The 21,850-nt window shown below is 28.2% G+C and overlaps 1 protein-coding gene across 4 annotated transcripts in view; it reads left to right on the forward strand.

Annotated features, from left to right (window-relative positions):
- The window catches only part of LOC135925482 (four and a half LIM domains protein 2-like), a 74,598-nt gene extending 53,817 nt beyond the window's left edge, over positions 1-20,781 (forward strand). For 2 of the 4 annotated variants that reach the window (XM_065460830.1, XM_065460829.1), the window contains exons 4-8: positions 10,378-10,578; positions 14,236-14,410; positions 15,479-15,648; positions 16,597-16,783; positions 19,958-20,781. In XM_065460830.1, coding sequence (XP_065316902.1) covers positions 10,378-10,578; positions 14,236-14,410; positions 15,479-15,648; positions 16,597-16,783; positions 19,958-20,130 — 906 coding nt within the window. In that variant the 3' untranslated portion in view covers positions 20,131-20,781. Of the gene's footprint in view, positions 1-10,377; positions 10,579-14,235; positions 14,411-15,478; positions 15,649-16,596; positions 16,784-17,989; positions 18,037-19,957 lie in introns of those variants that run through there. The other 2 variants (XM_065460828.1, XM_065460831.1) reach the window with 2 other exon arrangements.
- Positions 20,782-21,850: the final 1,069 nt, after the last annotated feature.

Below are 21,850 nucleotides of genomic sequence, written 5' to 3' on the forward strand. Positions count from 1 at the left end.
TTTTTACCCTTTATTTCTTATTCACCCTACCGAGTGTTGCATTAGGCTGCTCTTTTCAAACTCCCACCCTAACCTATTTTACTTAATTATATTAAATATATATAAAAATGAGATATTTTCTAAATACCCATAATTTTTTTATAAAGAAATATAAAATTTTTAAGACTTGAAGTTTGGTAGTCTCTCCTGTTAATAGATATTTCAATATTGAATAAAATATAGTTAGGTGTGTTGCGATCGCCGGGGTGGCCTAATGGGTTAGATGTATGATTGGAAACAGAAAGACGCATAAGACGCAGGTTCAATCCTGGTAAGGAGCATAAAAAACTTTCAGGTTTTTCTTCGATGATTGATGTGTAAAGACATATGATAAGATGAATTTCGGAGCTTAGAGATGACACCCCGGTCACCTACAGGCCTGGACAGCCGGGTGCTAAGGATACTTGTTTAATAAACAAAATGAAGGAAACAAATGAAAATATGAATATGAAAGTTAGGGCGTTCCCTCCAAGTAAGCAAAGAAGACAAGATTAGCAAGTTTGAATATTGGTACACTTAAAGGTAATACTAAAGAATTGGCATCAATGTTGAACAAGAGAATATAGCGTGCATACAAGAGACGAAATGGAAAGGACAGAAGACTTTGATGATTGGAGATGGGTATAAATTGTACTATAATGGAATTGCTAGCAATAGGAAAGGTGCCGGCATCATTCTTAGTCAAGATCTAACCTCCTCAGAAGTAGAAGTCAGCAGGATCTCTGATAGACTAATGAAGATAAAACTCTGCATTGGTCAATCAATACTACACATCCTTTCAGTATATGCTCCTCAAACGGGTTGCAAGGAAGAGAAATATGACTTTAGAGCTATCCTTGATGAAGCTGTAATGGAAACTCTAAGGATGACTTAGTCATAATAGGTGGTGACTTAATGCGCATGTGGGGAAAGCAAGAGATAGCTACAAAAGGCATCATGGTGGTTTTGGATATGGAGAAAGAAATGATGAAGGAGAGCATGTACTGAAATTTGCGCAAGCCTTCGACCTTGCCTTAACCAACACCTACTCTAGGAAAAAAGACCATCTAATAACATATGAAAGTGGTACAAGGAAAACACACATAGATTACATGCTAATCTCTCGCAGAAGATTAAAAGATGTAATAGACTGCAAAGTCATCACAGGAGAAGATATCGCCGCGCAACACAAGCTACTAGTCATGGATTTACACATTTCAAATAAATCCACTCAAAATAAGATAAAACTGGAACCGACAGATGCCTTTGCAATCAATGCAAACATTGAAACAATAGATTCCTCACAAGTCATTGAAAAAATGTGGACAGACCTTTTATCCAGATTAATAGACACTGCCAAATCAACACTAGGCTTGACAAGGGGAGGTAACAAATCATAATAAGAACTATGGTGGTGGAATGAAGAGGTACAAACCACTATACAGGAGAAAAAAGCCCTTTATAAAATATGGTACAAATCCAAAAACCCAGATGACAAGACAAGATACAAAAAATCCAAGAGATTAGCTACAAAGTCGGTGGCTATGGCCAAGTCTATGGTATACAATGACATGTATGAAGATCTACATACCAAAGAAGGGCAAAATAAAATATACAGATTAGCCAAACAGCGAGAAAAGAATACTAGGGATATAAACGGAGCTCCGAAAGTAATCAAAAATAAAGATGGGAAATTGATAATAAAGGAAAAAGAAATAATGAATAGATGGAAAGAATATTTTCAGGAGCTTCTCAACTTTAATCCCCACATACTACATCTAGACGAACACTCCCCATGTCAAAACCTTGTACAACCTATAACAGAACAAGAAATAATCACATGCCTCAAGCATATGAAAAACAACAAAGCTAGGGGTCCAGATGATATTCCAATAGAAAGCCTTAAAGCACTAGGAGATGAGGGTATACACCTCCTCGCAAATCTGTACAATAAAATACTGGGAAATAAAGAGATCCCTTAAAAATGGAGGCAGAGCTATCTAGTTCCTATCTTCAAAAATAAAGGGGATCCACACAATTGTCAAAATTACAGGGGCATAAAACTAATGTCACACTGTCTAATACGAAAAAATAATAGATAAGAGATTTAGAGACATAATCGAAATAGGAGAGACTCAGTTTGACTTAATGCCTGGAAGATCAACAACTGATGCTATCCACGCAATTAGGCAAATGAGTGAAAAATACAGGGAAAAGAACAAAAAGCTATACATGGCCTTTCTCGATCTAGAAAAGGCCTTCGATAGAATCCCAAGAAAACTTATCTGGTGGGCGCTACGCCACAAAAAGGTTCCCGAAAAATATATAAGAATAATACAGGAAATGTATATGGGCCATACAACAATAGTCCGTAGCACAAGAGGTATTTCAGCAGGCTTCACAATAGCCGAAGGAGTTCATTAAGGGTCGGCTCTCAGTCCACTTCTCTTCATTACAGTAATAGATGTATTAGCACAGTCTATACCTAAAACAGTCCCGTGGAATATGATATTTGCAGATGATATTGTGATATTTGCCGAATCCAAGGATGAAATGAAAGAAAGATAGTGAGTTGGATAAATATTCTAGAAAAGCACGGACTAAAAGTAAATAGAGAAAAGACGGAGTATGGTGATAGAAGGAGATGAAACAGAGAGTATTGATATAAATGAATGGCAGATATCGGCATTTGAAAGCTGCAAATATTTGGGCTCCACTATACAAACAAACGGCACAATAGAAAAAGAGATAAAGAGTAAAATAAATCAAGGGTGGTTAAAGTGGAGATTTTTATTTGGAGTGCTATTTGACAAAAGGATCCCACACAAATTAAAGGGAAAAATTTACAGTTCCATAGTACAACCGACTATTCTATATAGTTCGGAAACATGGCCAACCAAGGAATCAGACGAGAGAAGTCTACAAACTATGGTGATGAGAATGCTGAGGATGATAGGGGTAACAAGAAAGGAAAAGTGCGCAGTACAAAAATACCAAGTAGTTTAAAGGTAGTGCCCATTAAGACTAAGTTAATGGTAAACAGACTTAGGTGGTATGGGCACACAATGAGAAGGCCTATGAACTACATAGGAAATAAGGTTGAGAGTTTGGAAGTGATGGGCAAACGTAAAAGAGGAAGGCCAAAACTTCAATGGGGCCGTAAAGTTAGAGTCAATATAAAGAAGTATAAATTAGATAAAAGAGATTGTATGAATAACATAGAGTGGAGAGAGATGTTGAAGGAGCTTACCGCCAGAAAAGGTGAAAGCTAAAGAGAAAAAAAAAGTTAGGTGTGTTGCGAATTGAGATGGATATTACAAGAAATTATAAGATTTTAGAGGTCTACAATAAGCAAGATCAAAAAAAAATTATATAACAGGTGGATGTGTTCTCTTAAATTTTTTATGGACAGGTGATTTACTGAATAGGTATGGGCAAGGGATTTAAAACAAAGCGCGGTTGGCTTGTAGGCTAAAACCCGCCGATTGCATATTTATATAAATAAAATTATAAGTAAAGACTATAAAAAAAGCCCAACCAAAAATAGATAAATTATAAATTTGCCCTAATGAAATATGTTAGTGAAATAAATATTTATTAATATTTTCAATCTATAATACACAAATTATTTCGAACCCTAATTATAACATACTCTTCTAATATATCGATTTCATTATATCTCTGAAGAAATCATCTCGGTACCACATTCACACTCACACATTAAAAAAATTTTATTAAACTACATTTTCATTTGAACATATGTATAATTGTGTGATTGTAGTTTATAATCTAAAAAAATATAATATTGTTAGTGAGGGTTATGTCCAAAATATCACCTAGCAAAATATATTAGTTTAAACTCACAAGTACAAATCGTTTAAATAGTTTATAAGATTTTACCGTGCGATGCAAAGACAAAATTTATTAGAGGGAAAAAATGTTTGGAGATATTACTAAATCGATATAAATTACAACTGAAGTAATATAATTATGTTATAAATAATTTATGGATTAGTTGAAAAAGTATTTCTATGTTAAGTTTATCTAAAATACCCCCTCCCCCCCTGTAATTATTCAAAATCTAATTTTACCTGAAATGAATTTCAACTTGTATAAAGTAATTACCCTGTAAATTTCAGAAAGGATTATTGCCAATTTTGAAACCAATCTTAATTTATGTTGATTTTTATATTATAGATTTTTCGTATAAGTAAAAAACATATAGAAATATATTTGACTAAATTATCGGAAATTAATAGGGTGTATACTCTGTGCTGGAATTTATTTCAGGTAAAATCACAATTATCAAATTCAAAAATCGCCATGAAAGGATTCCAGATTTACCTTATTTCAATAAACTTACCGCATATATACTAAATTAATCTACTTTACTAAAGTACTTAAACAAATTAATGGCATATTTAAATTTACATGTTATTTTTTTTGACAGACAATTTGCTAGTTAAAGTTATATTAGTTAAAATTATATTATATACATTATGTTATATATATATTATATACTAATGCTTAATCTTCCAATGTTAAAAATTAATTCATCTTATATATTCTTCTTCAATTGTTAGAAACTTATCTATCTCTTTTAGGCATATGAAAACTGAATTTTTACACCATTTCTAAGTTGATTTTAGCTTACTAAAGCAAACAATAAAAGACGTCGTAATTATATTCTTATATATAAATAAATTAACTGTTTTCAAGTAGACTCTGTAACCTAGTCGGTGAGTGTTTATATCACTACGATAGTTCTGGGTTCGAATCCAACAAGGATCGTATTTTCTTCTCAAGCCAATTAGGTAGTTCTGTGTTACAGGAGATTTAAAGAATATGGGAGGCGACGGCATGATTACATTAATATATATTAAAAAATAGTCTTATTGCATTTTAGTAAAATTTGGTCATTATTTAACCGTAACATTGCCTTGCATTGCATTTATATCTCTTTAAAGCCACCATTTTTGATAAACTTTTAGTTAAAAATATTTTTCTAACATGTTGAAATCTGTCATTTTTCATTCATTTAGGTTATTTGGAATGAAATGTTCATAAAGATTTAAAAATCATGATTAATACAATTTAAATTTTAACCAAAAATGACTTTATAAAATTTATTTAATATGATCAAGATACCATTGTATATATATTTCATTTTTTTTAAAAATTTAAAATTAGGAAAATTTTTAAATAAATTTTTTTTTTAAAAAAAAATTAAATTTTATGTTTAAAAAAAATTAAATTTTATGTTTAAAAAAATAAATGTATATAATTAGTAGATATATTCCTTTTTTATCCAAATTATCAAAGCCAAATCTTTTTTTAAAATCTAATCTAGTAAAAAAATGAATTATTATATAAAAGAAACTAAAATTCATATTCGATGGACTTGTAAATAAATTATCAGTTTATATTAAAAGCTTAAAAGATTTTCACTGGAAACTTAATTGACTAAAAAAACCAAAAGATTATACTTGGACCTAGAAAAAAGCACCTTATTTTGAATTTTTTTTATATTATTATTAAAGCTTGGTAAACATTCCAGAGGCCGTCCAGCCCAGTAGTGATGCGACATCGCTCCATTTGAGCCGATTTTTAAAAATAGCTAACTCAATATCCAGAAAAATATTACGCAAGTCTGAAGATCTTATAGATGGCCTAAAGGTTTGAATATCGATTAGCGAAATCACGAGGCTTAGGCAATATTTTTCTGGCTAAAATATTAGTTAGCCATTTTTAAAATCGACTCAGATGGAGTAATTTTGCATCACTACAGTTCGGATAAAAAAAATTCATATGGGGCTAGTGATGTTAAAAAGTTCGAGTCGAGTCCATTTTAAAAACTGCCCATTTAAGATTATAACCGAAATAATATTATGTAAGCCTGGTGATTTTGTTCATAGATGGCAGAATGGTTTGGACTTCTACTTGCTAAATCTTGAGGCTTACACAATACTATTATGGCTAAAATCTTAATTGGGTCGTTTTTAAAAATCGACCCAAATCGGGCTTTTCAGCAACACAAAAAATAAAATTATTTAATTATTTTTTTTGGACTGATTTTTGCATACCAGACTTTTGAATTACTTGCATATAAAATCTTAAGACAAATAGTGTATATCATAGCAATTGTATAATATCAATTAAGTAATATTGAAAGGAGAGACCCCACGGGCCGGTCTTATTTTAATTTTAAATAAATATCCGGGCCTCGCCGTATATTTTATAACCGAATATTTTAAATCGCCCATATAATAAAAATCAGGGCCAGGTCGAAATTTTTTTTTTAAAAAAAAAATCGGAGCCGTGCAAATGGTACCTCTGCGGGTCTTTGATTGTATGCATTAATTTCTACTATATATTAAATTTAGATAAATGTATATTGTTGTAAATAGACTTAAAATAATTCCCGTAGTTAACAATTATATACCTGATAATCTAGTATAAAAAAACTAACATGTTGAATACATTATAGATAAAAATAAAAATTCCAACAAAATAAATATATTCTAATAATTCCTTAAATATGTATAAACTTTAAATATATACTCTTTTTTTAAATCAATATTACAATGAAAAATTGTCATTACACAAGGAAATTTATGTAAATAAATATATTTTATTTCTTGAGAATATTATTAAATATGACTTTTTAACACTTCTCGAAGACGATAAATGACGAAACATGAATATAAAAAAATGATATTTATTTAATAATGAGTTTTAATTTCCAATATATATTATATGCTTATATATATAAATATAAGTATAAAGTATATATGCTATGAGTTAAAAAAATTATATGAATTTTTTTTCCCCTAATTAAGACTAAGAAAAGAAATGCACCACAATTTTATGATAAAATAAATTTATGTTGAGATCGATTATAAATTTTTTCTTATTGTGTAATTTTTTACACAGTTTTTGTCGCTATTATACAGGGATTCGAACCATGCCAAATATTGTTTCAGATAAAATATAAGGGGTTTTAAGTTCGGTTCGAACAACATTTATAAACCGGTGCGAATCTTTTTTCTTACAAACTAATTAGAATTATTCAATGAGAAGTACATTTAAAAATATTTTTTATTATTATTCTCTAAAAAATAATATTGAGTCGTATACAAATTAAAATATTTTCAAGATTCTCTTATATTAAGTTATATCTATGAGGAGAAAGGAGAATATTCTATACGGATATCCATCAAATCTCATTAAAAATTAATCACCATTAAAAGAGTTAGAATATCAAAAGGTATACCGGTTCACATACATTTTTAAGTTTTATTCAGATTTGAGTGACATTTTTTTTTCACGATTTAGGTTCGGGTTGCTATGCCATAACATGCTAGAAGGAAAATTATAGAAGTAATCAACAAAATATAATTCATGATTAGTGCTTACTAGTTTATGGAAGCAATGTTAATTATTTTTATCCACCCCCAGTTTCCAAACTATTAAAAGCGGTTACATGTCTATCATTAATACATTAGCACCATTAGGGCGAGTCTCGATACCTCTTTTCTCGAATACATTATAGCGAATATATTATTGTGAAAACAATTTCCTTGAATGCGTTCCTCGAAATGTTTTCATGGTGATGTATCTGAGGATAAGCCTTTTTGCGGTAATTGGCATTCCCGATATGTGTGGAAATATCTATTGATCAACATTCGTGATAATACCTTTCGTAAAAGGCTCGACACGTGAGTCAGTGATAATATATACGTCAAAATTTAATGTTTAATCAATAAAGTATACCGCCTCTGTGTTTTCCATCATTTATACACTCCATATCAAATATAATACTACTTTTTAATACTATATCTCATTCAATTATAATTATAAAATATATTTTGATTTTCAATTAAATTACACTTATTTTACCTAAAATAATACGTGACTCCTTCTGATTTTAAGATCCCATCCATAATTTCTATATTATTTATTAATTATATTATTTTTTTTGTTTACTTAACAGACAAATTTCTATAACTATCAATTAAAATCTTAAAATATTTGTAAAAAATGGAAACTATTCAAAAAGGAACATTGAGCTGAATTTTGTAAAAACCCTTATGTTTATTAACGAAAAAATTAGACATATCTTAAAGGGTAACTGACTAATCTGTCATTTTTAGTAAATTATAATTTTTAATATATTTTTATTTTCCAATCCAAAAAAAGGGTAGGTTGGACATAGTAACTGGTTTAGTTAACATAGTAATAGGATAAGTAGAAACACACATAAAATCATGAAAAACTATAAAAAATAATGGTAAAATATTGTAAAACAATTATTATTTAATTATATGAATGCAGAGTTGTTATCGCGCTACTTTACTTTAAAAAAATAGCAATACCAATAGCGTGCTCCTTTTTCGGAGTAGCTATGTATCTCGCTATTTCACTACTTTCAATTTTATTTAATAAATACAATTATAAAAATTACTAATATTTATTTATAATTTTTTAAATTAATTTTAAAATTATAACTTTATATTTAATTTGATTATTTAAATATATATTTCAAAATCTTGCATTTTCTAATTTATCAAGAATTTAAAATGTAAAATTATGCTAATATGAATTGATATAAAAGAGAATTTTGAGATAGGTAACAACAAAATTTCTTTGAAAAATGATATTGTGGAATTTCCTTTTCCCAATGTTGCGAAATATTTTCACCCAATAAAAAAATTAGTAACGGGTTTAAATTTCAATGTATAAAATGCCTGGGAATAATATTATCCAATAAATCAAGCAGCTTCAACCTAAAGAAACATTTAAAAGCATTATTCATAAATTTTATTAAAATTATTACTGTTTTAAATTTATAATTACCACACTTCGAATTTCTCAGTGAAAAGTATTTCAATAATTTTGGTGTACTAGAAGAACTACTTCAAAATTTAATTGAAACAAAATTGATCAATCCTACAATATCTACTAGGTTTCTCAAAGGTTACAGCTACAGTCATAATCAATCTTATAATTGATATGGTTCAGCCAATCCTTGATCCATAATCCCTTATTTATCAATCTTATAAAGACATAATCTTCACATACCATTTTTCTGGCATACATTGATGGCAGGACTGACTAATTCTCAAGAAATGAAAGTCTTTATTATTGGATCTATCAGATGTCTCTTACACCTGTACAACAGCATATTATTGGACTCATAATAGGACGTAGAATAAAGTATTTTTTTTTTATTTATAATTTATTTAAGAGTAGCTGGCCATTGGCTAGATCCCAAGGCATTAAAAATAAATATATGCTGCATTCGCTCTAAAAAGAGTAATTGGCTGCCAGATTTATGATGTACTTGCAAATATTGTTTTTAGACATCCAGATCTTTTAAAATTCAGCATAAGGTTTATGATAATAACGTGCTAGCTGCTATTATTCACCCTAGTTTTAAATTTATATGATAGGATTCAAAAGACAACTAGTAGGCTAATGATAACATTGAGTAATCGTATACCAGACAAAAATGCAATACCTAGTACATCAAGAACGTCACCTGCTATGGAGGATTTTTTAAAATAAAGAATCCATTTAAAATATTCCCTAGACCCTTTTTTAAAATCTAAAAATACTCAAAAGAGTATTTTTGATAATTTTATTTTATATAAATATATATAAAATTTGATATCAAGTGCATTAAAATGCAACAAAATAAATTATTATATATTTAAAATTTTTAGTCATATTTTTATACTAATATTTTTTAAATGCTTGAATTTGAAATGTTAAATGAATATAGATTGGAAATATAAAAAAAAATTTAAAAATTCTATTGTAGCGTAAAAATCAGCGAAAGCTACTTTTTGAAAATATGACTAATAATGCGCTACTTTTGGTTCTATGACCATAAGCATTCACCTGACGTACTCCTAACCTTAGCCGTTTATTATGTAAAACTCTCAAAGTGATAGAGGAGGGCTAAACTTTCATTTCATATATCATTTATGATAACTTAAAGCATAATTACTTTAAAATATTTTAACGATTAAAACATTTTTTTTATTGTGAATTTAATGCGTTAATAACGCATGGCAAATTTTTTTGTCGATAAGTTTATTCTGTATTTATCTATTACAGGATTAAATTTCAAACCCTAGATTTATTTAGTTTTATCCCTAATTAATAAAAATTAAATAAACGATTGCTAGCTATTGACATTTAGCCATGCTCAAAAAAAAACTTTTTGCTCAAACATTAATAATTTAGCCATGTTTAAATTTACGCTTTTACATATTACTCACTAGGAACTTAATTAAAATATATTTACTATTATAATATATAAATTTTTTAAAAAAATCATTTATAAAACAACAGTTGATATTCGCGAATGAATACACCAAAGCCATGAATAAAGATTGGCATAATGGACACTTTACCTGCAAAAATTGTAATCAATCCCTGACGGGAAAGCGATACATCGTCAAAGACGAAAATCAATATTGCCTTAAATGCTACGAAGAGCTTTTCTCTAATTATTGTAAGGAATGCAAACTACCTATCGGCACAGATTCAAAAGTATTTCTCTCTCTCTTTATAAAAATGTCGTTATTTATATTTGTAAATATATCAATTATATCCAATTGAAAAATTTAGTTGAACATCCTTTATTTATTATTTAAAATTATTTAAGCTAATGGGAAGTAATGGAGGCCTTTATATGGTACTAGGTTCAGATCCCTAAAAGTTGTGGATTGACTAATTCTTAAAAAAAATATCACATGGATATCCGAGTTTGAATCCTGAACCTGGAATCCTTTTTTAAAAGGAATCTAATAATAGTGCGAATAATTTACCCATATTATTGTTGCCTGATTCTTTTCATAGGGTTTATCTATTGTTTGAGCTTTTTTTTGATTACTTTAACGAGTTTGCAAACGAAACTTCTGGAACCCTCGTAACCGCTTCAAATTAACAAACCGAGATCAGAACCACTCTTTAAAATAAATATCTTAACCGAAACTAGAACCAGTTTTAGTCAAGCTTCCAAATTCTGCATACTAATTATATTTTTTCGAAGATATTAGTTAAATTATATTTATATTTAGCAAGAAAGATCGAGGATAATGCGAATTCTAAAAAGCAAAACTACTTTGATAAATTCTTAATAAATAATATTTTATTTTGTTCCTCCTTACTTACTTTTGCACCATCTAAAGTCTGGGAAAGTCTAAGCCATGCCCGGAGAAGGTAGATCTTATGCATGGGGACTAAAATAAAAATATGACGTTTATGTATAAAATTTGTATTTTATTTTATAAAATATTTGTTTGTGTAAAAATAATATTCATTTTAAAATCATAATTTCTGTTAATATTTATAAATATTAAAATTGCCATGTTAAATGGTTCGTATGGACCTTTGAAAACTAAACCCAGATTCTTATTTTATTATATTGATTTTTTGCTCATTTTATTTAGAATAGAGTTTAATCTTTTACATAAGATAGTTATTAGATCAGCAGCTCCACTAGGGAAGGGGAAGGAGCGCTCAGAGGTGTGAGCCCCCTAAAAAATTTGAAGAGCCTCCTCAAAATTTTGAATTTTTTTTATACCACTAAAAAATAGGTAAGTTAGTTTAAAAAAAGGTAATTTTAGATTGTTAAAAAAAGTTAAATTTGGATAATGTTAGCTAAAAAAAATAAAGTAATTTTGAAAATAATTTTAAAAAAATTTTTCGAGCCCCCCCCCCCTCCTGAATGATTGTAAAGGCTAGTGACGCCCCTATATTAGATAATTAATACTCATTTGAAAGAGTTAATTATGGTTAAAAGTTAAATTCATACATTGTTACACAAATTTTTTATATATGATTTAATATAGAAAATATTTATAGTCGCATATGCATAATATTATATATAAAAAAGATAGGATGTAATAATCTGAGATCTGCAGAGGTACTATTTGCACGGCCTTACCCGGATTTCTCTTTAAAAAAATTTCATACCCGGCCCGGATTTTTTTTATAAAAAAATATTTTTAAGCCCGCCTCAAATTTTTTTAAAATATACAATGGAAAAGAAAAATCAGAGGGAAAACTGGCCTACCCGGGTAAACCTGGAAATTGCCATAAAACGGAGAAGAAGAAGAAGATACTATATTTATTTTTAACTTTTATAGCTATTAATGGGATTTTAAAATATATGGCAAGGGACGGGTATTTTTTAAAAAAATTTTTTTTAGGTCCGGGCCGGATAGTTAAATAAAATTAAAATACGGCCCTGCCCGGGGTCTCTCTTAATAATCATTAAATCCCAGAGGTATATAATAAGCCCCCGATTGACGATCAAATTCAGGAGTTTGAATCTTGGCATGGTGGACTTAGGATCAATATTCCAAATTATTTACATTTCCTGATCATTTCATCGTAATCGTGATAGAAATAATTGAACCATATGAATATGACAGATATCAGGCATAATAGTAAAAGAAGGGAAGGATGTTAGATTTAAGGTTGATTGTGGTTTAAAAAAATAATATTTTCAAATTTTATCGAGAAATAAATCAATATACTTTTATACAATACATTATAATTTCTTTGATATAGTCGAATGATTCAAAAATTAATTTAGTTAACTGAAGACATTATTTAAAGTATATATAAATCAGCCAAAATTGTAATTAATTTAAATCAAAAAATTTTTTTATTTAAGAGTGATGGAAAATTTTTATAAATATTTAATTAGGATTTCTGTCACAAATTTTATGCTAACCACCAAAATTTTATCAACCTATATTATATATTATTTATTAGTTATAAGCATGGTTTTTGCATAATTTATTTTACTTACATATTTTTTTTTACAATTTTAATTAAAATTTTTCGATTTGTATTGAAAGTATAATCGTGTAAAACAGGGAACTTTGAAAGGAAATGAAACTCGAATAAATGGCTCAAGTCCCTGGTTACATTTTTTTAAACTGACATTGATTATGAGAAATAAATGTACATTAGAAGTCTGCAAGGCGCGGGCGTTTTAAAAAAAGTTTAAAGAATGGGTATGCGGGGAAAAATATTTTTTAAAACAACATGCGTTAGTTTAAGATATTTTATAAGTGGGGTGGGCAGGGGGCGTATTATAAGTATTTTTTTAAAAAATTAAAAACCAAACAATTATATTTTTCAATCAATGAACTAGAACGCATAATAAGTTATACTAGTGAGTGGGTGAATAAAAAGTTAAAAGGTGGGGGGAGGTGATCACCCATTATAGACCTCTAATTGATATGTAGTCGTTTTCCCCTCCTTTTATACTATTTTAAAATAATAATTAAATTATTCAGTATAATACTATGAGATCTTAAAAGGTAATTGAAATATAAAAATTTGCCTAAAATCAAAATATTTATATAGCTTTTTCATAGACTTTTTTATATAAAAACTATAAATGATTCAAAATTTAACCACAAAATTGTCTGAAATTTACGAGGTAGATTATTCTAAACTTACTGGAATACATTTCCGTTAAAATCAGATGTTTAAAATTTACAAAACATGCTCAAAAATATGATTCACGCATCGAACCAAAAATAATTATAATATTTTCAACAGTAAAAATAAATATAATTTATTTTATTCATCTAGATATATATTTTTTCCTGTATTGTAACTATACTTTGTTTATTAATTTCATATATTTTAAACAAAAGAATATTATATAAAAAAAGAGCTGGCTATTTTAAAAGAACCGGTCAGATTCAAAGAGAGAAGATCCAGGTCCGAACTAGTGCCTGGTTATTGCTTTTGTACATATCTAATCCATAGAAATGAGTTTGGTGTCATATTTAGTCCCCCCCCTTCTCCAAAGCAAAATCCTTGATATGGCATTGGATCAGTTTAATTTTCATGCAACTATAGGGTAAATTTTATTCTAATGAAGGCAAGGCGTATTGTTACAAAATGTTTACCGCCTTTCCCATAGAAGAATCAAATAAAAATAATTAGAAAAATATATATGAATATAAGAGTGGGATTTTTTTTAAATAAGGCGAAATGGGGAGGGGGAGGGAAGATAAAGAATGAAAGCAAAGTTCTTGATCCTTTACCACGCCTCAAATTTGAGTCGTGATCCGAGAAACAAGTTTATTTTATTTTTTTTTAAAAACACCTTGCTAAAGCCGGGAACATATTAATATATTTATATATCCTAACCTCTCCCCTTCATTCATATAAAAGGACATATCATACAAGGACAAACACTGGCACGAAAAGTGTTTCGTTTGTGCTTTATGCAAATCATCTCTCGTCGATAAAACATTTGCCTCGCGCGATGACAAGATATACTGCACCACCTGCTACGATATCCACTTCTCATCCCATTGCGACGGTTGCGGGGAGGTCTTTAAACCCGGTTTGGACATACGCTTTTATATAATTGGTTTAATTTAAAAAAAATTCGTATTGAACTTTCCATTTATCAGTAACATTGTGGTTTTTATTTTGATTAATTATTTCAATAAAATATTTAATATAAGTCGTAACGGGATATGGAATCTAGCGATTCGGAATATCTCAATTTTAAATAATTTACTTAGGACAAATTTTTATGATTGATCAGAAATATATTTATACAATTTTTAACATAAACATTTTTTTGTATATTTTTTATTGTTATATACGAAAAATTATAAAATATCAAGAATAGTTCAGAATTTTATGACAAAATTGTCTGAAAATGAGTGTAGATGCTATATACATGCTGGAAATCATTTTCGGTCTAAAAATTACCCTCGTAGATGACTTAAAATTGAGAAATGCATAATCTCTGAAAATTTTTAATTCATTATTCTATTGAAACTTTTTAGTCTTCAAGGAAAGATTATATACCTAATTGTAGTGAAACTTAACTTTATTCAATATAATCGAAAATTTAATTTTATTACATAATTTTGTTTTTATTTAATTTTATTTTAATATACAATAAAATATAAACCTAAAAATTAAGCTAAATAATCTTTTAAATTCTATCAGAGATACACAATAAAAGTTAACCTATAATTATAAACGAATAATTAACTGCAGAGATGAATTAACCATCTCAGATTTATTTAATATTATTTCAAATAGGCTTCTAGTAAGACTTTCAAAATTATAACGAAAGCCAATGACTTTTAAATGTAAATATTTCAACTCTCTTATAAAATCCTGTGTATTTTTTATCCAGAATATAATCACTTTTAGGCGTCAATTTGGTTTATTTGACTTCGATATTCCTCGCTCTATACTAAAAAACATATTAAATTAACGAAAAAATTGATTAAAAATTTACCTAAAAGAAGGTATATTAGCTCTTGTCATGAATGCTAAAAAAAGTCCATTTTAATATTTTATTTATGCATGCTCAAACAGAAAGTAATGATTAAAACATGAGATTATTCTTTTGATCATTGGCTTATTTAAATAACCACACAAACACAAGGAACCAAAAAAATGGAATATAAGGGCCAGCAGTGGCACGAAAAATGTTTTTGCTGTGGTAATTGCAAAATGGCCATCGGAACCAAAAGTTTTATCCCCAAGGATAACAGGATATATTGCCTTCAATGTTACGAGGATAAATTCGCTACGCGGTGTGCCAAATGTCAAAAGGTATGTTTTATATATTATTATAAAAAAATTTTAAATATATTTTATAAATAGGAGAGATTGGGGTTATGGCAAGCCCTAAACGGTAAAAGTTAATAAATCATACTAAATTCTATAACATGATTAGATCATTTTTTTTCTTCATAAATTTTTATTTTGGCAAACAGGAGCCATATATATCAGAATTTGACATTTTTCTATAAGAAAAACAAGTTATTTATTTAAAGAAATTTAAAATAATAATTTCGGATCATATTAAAATTTGTGTAAATGACTCTTTTTAACCTTGAAAAAGTAAGTTCCAAATCCTCACCATCATTATAATTTTAATAAAGTAGTATGTTTTTATTCAAATAAATAAATATATAAATTATACTAAATTCTTTTAGTCCGCATATGGATTACATAGTTAAACATTTGTTAAAAGATTAACCGCTAAGTACTTTATTAAAAAAAGCCAAACTTAACCCCAGCCCGCCCCCCCCCCTCATTTATCGAGAGTTAATATCTATTTTAAAGCAAATAGGAAGTATACAAGAATTTCACTCCTACCATGTTATTCCCTTCTAAGATATTAGAAATATACTTAATCTTCTAATAAACTTGCCAGAACTTACATTACTATTCACTGTTATTAAAAAAAAAGAAAGATTAAAATATATATGTCGTATCGGGATATGAAATCCATGGGGATTCTGAATCTCTCAATTTTATGTAGAGTAACTACCCTATAAAATTTGGCAATTTTGTCATTAAATTTTGCGTATTACTAAATTTATATGAAAAAATCGATATGAAAATGAATATAAGTTTAGTTTGGTTTAAAAATTTAAGGCAAAATTGTCTGAAATTCACAGTGTGGTACTCCAGTAAATGATAATACCATATCTTAATACGACATGTATGTATATATATATAAATAAATTCTTTCCTTTAAATTCTAATAATAAGGTTATATCAGCAAACGGCGTAACATACAAAAATCAGCCCTATCACAAAGAATGTTTTCTTTGCACTAATTGCTCCCTACCTCTGGCCGGACAAAAATTTGCTTGTAAAGATGAAAAGCCTTATTGCACCAATTGTTTCGCCGAACTTTTTGCTAAACGATGTTTTTCTTGCCAAAACCCTATAACAGGTTTTTTAAAAAAATAAAAATAGGTTTTTTTAAAAAAAAATGACATACCGATTCTCTATAAAATTATAATTGTTAGATTTTAAACCTACTACAATTATGAAGGATCAATACATAAATAAACTAAGAATTCACCAAAAATAGTCAACCTATAAATATGTGGTAATGGAATTCAATAGGGATTTGGAATCTCACAATTTTAAAATATTCACTTAGGTAAATTTTTAAATTTGAAAAGGTTAGATAGGAAATGTATTCCAACTATACAGAGTACCCACATTGTGAATTTAAGACATTTTTCTATAAACTTTTGAAGTACTCTTACTTTATATTTATTTTTCATATAAATGAAAAAAAATATACAAATAAATTTACTGCAAAATTGCCTGTAATTAACCGTGCGTGTACTCTTCACATCCTGGAAATAATTTTTCGTTCAAATCCGATGGTTTAAATTTAAAAATCTAACTCAATAAAGGATTTAAAATCGGGAAATTCCTAATCCCCATGAATTCCACATTCCAATACGGCAAATATATAAAAAGGAATATAATATTTCTCATTTAAAAAAATTGGCCAAATTCCTTTTTCATAAATATGCGAATTTATTTTAACAATTAGGACAGCAGTGTCGTTAGTGCTAAAGAGTCAATAATTTTTTTTATATTTACCTTCTCAAAAAAAATGATTAACTCAAATGGTAATTATATTTTAGTCGTGAACGTGCAGATTTAGGAATGCACGCTGTTTCCCCATTCCTAGTCGACGACCCCAATGAATAAGAATAAGTTTTAAAAATATTATACAATAAAAATATTTTTTTAATATGACTCTTAAATCTTTAGTATATGTATACATATATATAGTGCTGTAAACATTTTTAAAAAAATCGAACGCGTTCAACGTTCATTGACAAAAATCGAACGCGTTCACGTTCAAGTTCACTTTCAAAAAAAGGAACGCGTTCACGTTCATGAACTGTTCAAATGTTTATGATAAATTTTTTTTAAAATTTAATCTAATATAAATAAATATCTTATATTTATTAACACTATATTAGCGATGTTAAAAAATAATATAGTTTTATTTTGATAATAAATTATAAATTCAATATAATATAATATATCAAATAAAAAGATATTTTTATTTATAAAAATCTTTTCTTATTAATTTTTAATAACAATATTTTTCAAAATTCTCATCTGATAGACAGGAACGCTTGGCAGTTAACACGGCATTAGCTAATGCTATACTAAAAACATGCTCAAGGGTAGATGAGAGGATTGCGGTATTATACTTAATAAATAACTCTTTTAACGTGGGGAATTTATTAAAAACATTTATTGTTTTGTTATTTGCTTCAAAAAATTGAGATAAGTTATCCTCCTCCAATCCATTCTCTACTTCCTCGACAAAAAAAAGGATATCTCGAAATTAACAGTTCTTGCATTATCATTTCTAGGGTTTTCAAATTTTTCAATAACGCTATAAGTTTATTTTTAATAGGTTCGTTCTGTGGTTCGTCATAAATAAAAGGAACGCCGTTCATCATTTTTTTCAAAAAAAAGAACTTCGTTCACGAACCCTTCATGGAACGCGTTCGTTTACAACATATAGATAAATAAAAATTATACATCGATTTATCGATAAAAGTCGCCCTCTTTTGCTATTTGTTCCATGGTAACTTTTTATATAAATAGTCATTTAGGAATGTATAGAGTTTTCGGGCTCACTATTTGGAGCTATGATCTATAAAAGTCAAAATGTCAGACATTTGTTATTTTGAATGATTTTGGCTCTATTTTGAAAATTGATTCAAAGTAAAATTAAATATGTGAGAAGTTAATGAATATTAAAAGCTCCATTATATGAGTTGCCTACATTTTCTAACTAATTAATTTTATTTAAAATTTTTTTTCTTAAATTTACCGGTCCTAATTTTTAAATTTTAAACTAGGACGGGATTTTAAATTTCTCGGAAAGGATTTTTAGATCATATTATTTTTCGGCTCATTCCATGCCTGATTTGTAAATAGTAGTGCTGATAAGTAACGTCAGTGAAAGTCACATGTTTATTAACAGCGTTACATTTTTGAGGAAAAAGATCGTCATTCGTTACTTGTTTCAATAGGTAACAAGTAACGCGTTTTCTGTTTTTGAGTAAGGATAACGCAAATGTTACTTGATACCTTTATTTTTTGAAATAATCAGAGACCTGCAGGCCCGGTCCGAATACAAGGGCTGGGCCGTATTTTAATTTTCCTAAATATACCCGGGCCGGGTCTAAAAATTTTTTTTTCAATACTCGAACTGTAACTAAAAAATTTTTTTATAGAATACCTGGGCCGGACCGTATATTTTGAAACCAAATATTAAATTCCCATCATTAGATATGAAAATTAAAAATAATTAGAATCTATTTTTTAAAAAACCGGGCCATGCAGGTCTCTGTAAATAATATTATATACTCTATGTTTCTTAAATTTTATATAATTATTGTTAAAAATAAATTACAAATTATTACAAAAATAACTTATCATTATGATATATTATTTTTGTAATTTTTGTATTATCTATGGTAGTGTTGTTAAAAATCCCAATTCGGGTCAATTGTAAAAAACGGCCCGATTAAGATTATAACCAAAACAACATTATATAAGCCTAAAGATTTTACTCATAGCTGGCAGAAATGCTTGGACATCTATTTGCTAAATCTCGACGCTTGCTTAATATTATTTTAGCTAAAATTTTAATCTGGCTGTTTTGAAAAATCGACCCAAATCGGGCTATTAACCTATGGGATAAAATAAATAAAAAGAAAATTTATATATAATTGATTTTTTAAGTAACGCATTAATTTTTTATAAGCGAGCGTCATTAACGTCTTTAGAGGGCGCATAGCTGGAACCCTCTGAAAAATTTAAAGAGCCCCCCCCCCCTGAGATTATAAAGGCTAGTGACACCACCGAGACGCGCTTCTTTTTTCACAAGGTAACGTGTAGCGGTAACGCGTTTTTTTTCAAATATACTAGTAACGCGTTTCTTTTTTGAAATGTTTACAGCACTAGGCCACTACACGTAGGATCAGGGGCAAGTCAACAAGTGGGCATCGTATTTTTTGAGCATGCCTAAATTATAGTTTTTAAATGTTTATATTTTATCAATTAATAACACTAGGAACAGGAGGCACAAAATTTGTTTCCTTTGAAGACAGAAATTGGCACAACGAATGCTTTAAATGCTCCACCTGTAAAATCACTTTGGTCGGGAAAGGGTTTATCAATGATGGCCCCGACATTTTATGTCCCGAATGCGCGAAATCTAAATTGCAAGCGAAATTGTCTGCTTAAAATTTAACATTTTGTTATCACAAATATATATTTTGAAACTCACAACATTTGGCTCATTTTCAGTAAACATGAAAAAGATTTCTTAGAAAAATGTGTACAATAAAAAAAAGGCTCTTAGATAATAATAATAATATATAATATAATTTGTTTATATTAATTTACACATGCACTTGCACCAACTATTAATTATGCAATAATTTATATCTTATATACTATATTTAAGGTACTTTTAGTTTTTTTTGTAAAAAAAATTATTGAAATATAATTTAATTTATTCTTTTAAGAATTTCTAATAACGAGCATTTCAGTCAAATTTTATAAATTTTTTTTTGTTATATTCATTTCCCCAAAATAATATAACAATCATTTGCAATCTTTTATAATATCTCTATTCATTTCTGTCCTTTTTTTCGATATTTTAATAATATATACTTTTTTCTAAATATTTTTAGAGGGAAAAATAATGTTACAATTGTAAAACTTGATCATAATGTTATCTTTCACTTATATAAGTTCAGCATTTCACTAATACAGCCTATAATTTGATGTATATATAACCTCTTAAACCTTATGCCATCTATGTTGTAAGTATTAGCAACAAATTTGGTTTCTTTTAATGTATTATACGTGTACATTCATTTCATTTATTATTTTATATCACTGGTTTACCATTGAATTCACCCATTTTTAATTCTAGTGTATATACCAATATTATGTTCTTTTGATTATGTAATATAGTAGAATAAAACTAAATAGTTATGATCATTATGAGTTTATAGTTCCTAATAGATTTATTAGAAATTTAGATACAATAATATTTTACATTTTTTATAGTGTAGTAAATATTTTTATAAAGCTTCTATAATACGGTTTTTGACAAAGGGTAATTTTCTCAAATTTTATTACTATTTTAATTTATAAAAAAAAATTTGACAAACATTTTTATTTTGATAGAAAATTATTATGAATAAGTAAATGTATTATCTCTTATCGATACAAAACTGAAAAGTTTAGATATTTGAATCGGTTTATATAAGGCTAATTTTTTAGGTAAGAAGATCTCTTTTCCTCAATTTTGGCCATGATAAGTTTCACTCCTTCAATATCTCTATAGTCCAGATATTGATAATGTATAGCTATTATTGGCAGAGATAACATAATTTGCTCTAAATGATGATATTTTTAACGCTCTGTTCCTTCTGTTACCGTTAATACATATAAACGCCTGTGAAATGGAATTAATATAATTTATAATATATTTCGACCTGTGTGCAACCAGAATTTTTTTCCACTCCGGAAAAGCCGTTGGATAAGAAGAGTTATGTCTCCAGGTTCACCATCCATTTATTGCCAACAGCGCGACCTGTAAAATTTTTAAAATGCATAGTACTTATTGCAATGCGCCAAATCGAAATAATATGAAAACTTTAAAATCAAAATGCCCTACTTGTTGCCACAACATATTAATTATGCTAGAAAGTATCCGTGGTATCAACAAGGGCTCTTTGAATAATAGGCTAAATGAAATAGGGAGGCAATTTTTAAAACTTTAATAACGAATGGAATCCGACGAATTCGCATTTACTAATTCCATTCAGAGAGACTGTTGAATTCTTTTCTTCCCAAAAGGGATCAACAATTAATTTTGGTTTATAATTTCATAATGAAATTTAAAAAATATACAAATCAGTAAAACTGATAGCTCAGATACCATTAGTCT

This window comes from Gordionus sp. m RMFG-2023, chromosome 2 (genome assembly GCF_954871325.1).
Source record: "Gordionus sp. m RMFG-2023 chromosome 2, tfGorSpeb1-WG-v2, whole genome shotgun sequence".
Lineage (NCBI taxonomy): Eukaryota > Metazoa > Nematomorpha > Gordioida > Chordodea > Parachordodidae > Gordionus > Gordionus sp. m RMFG-2023.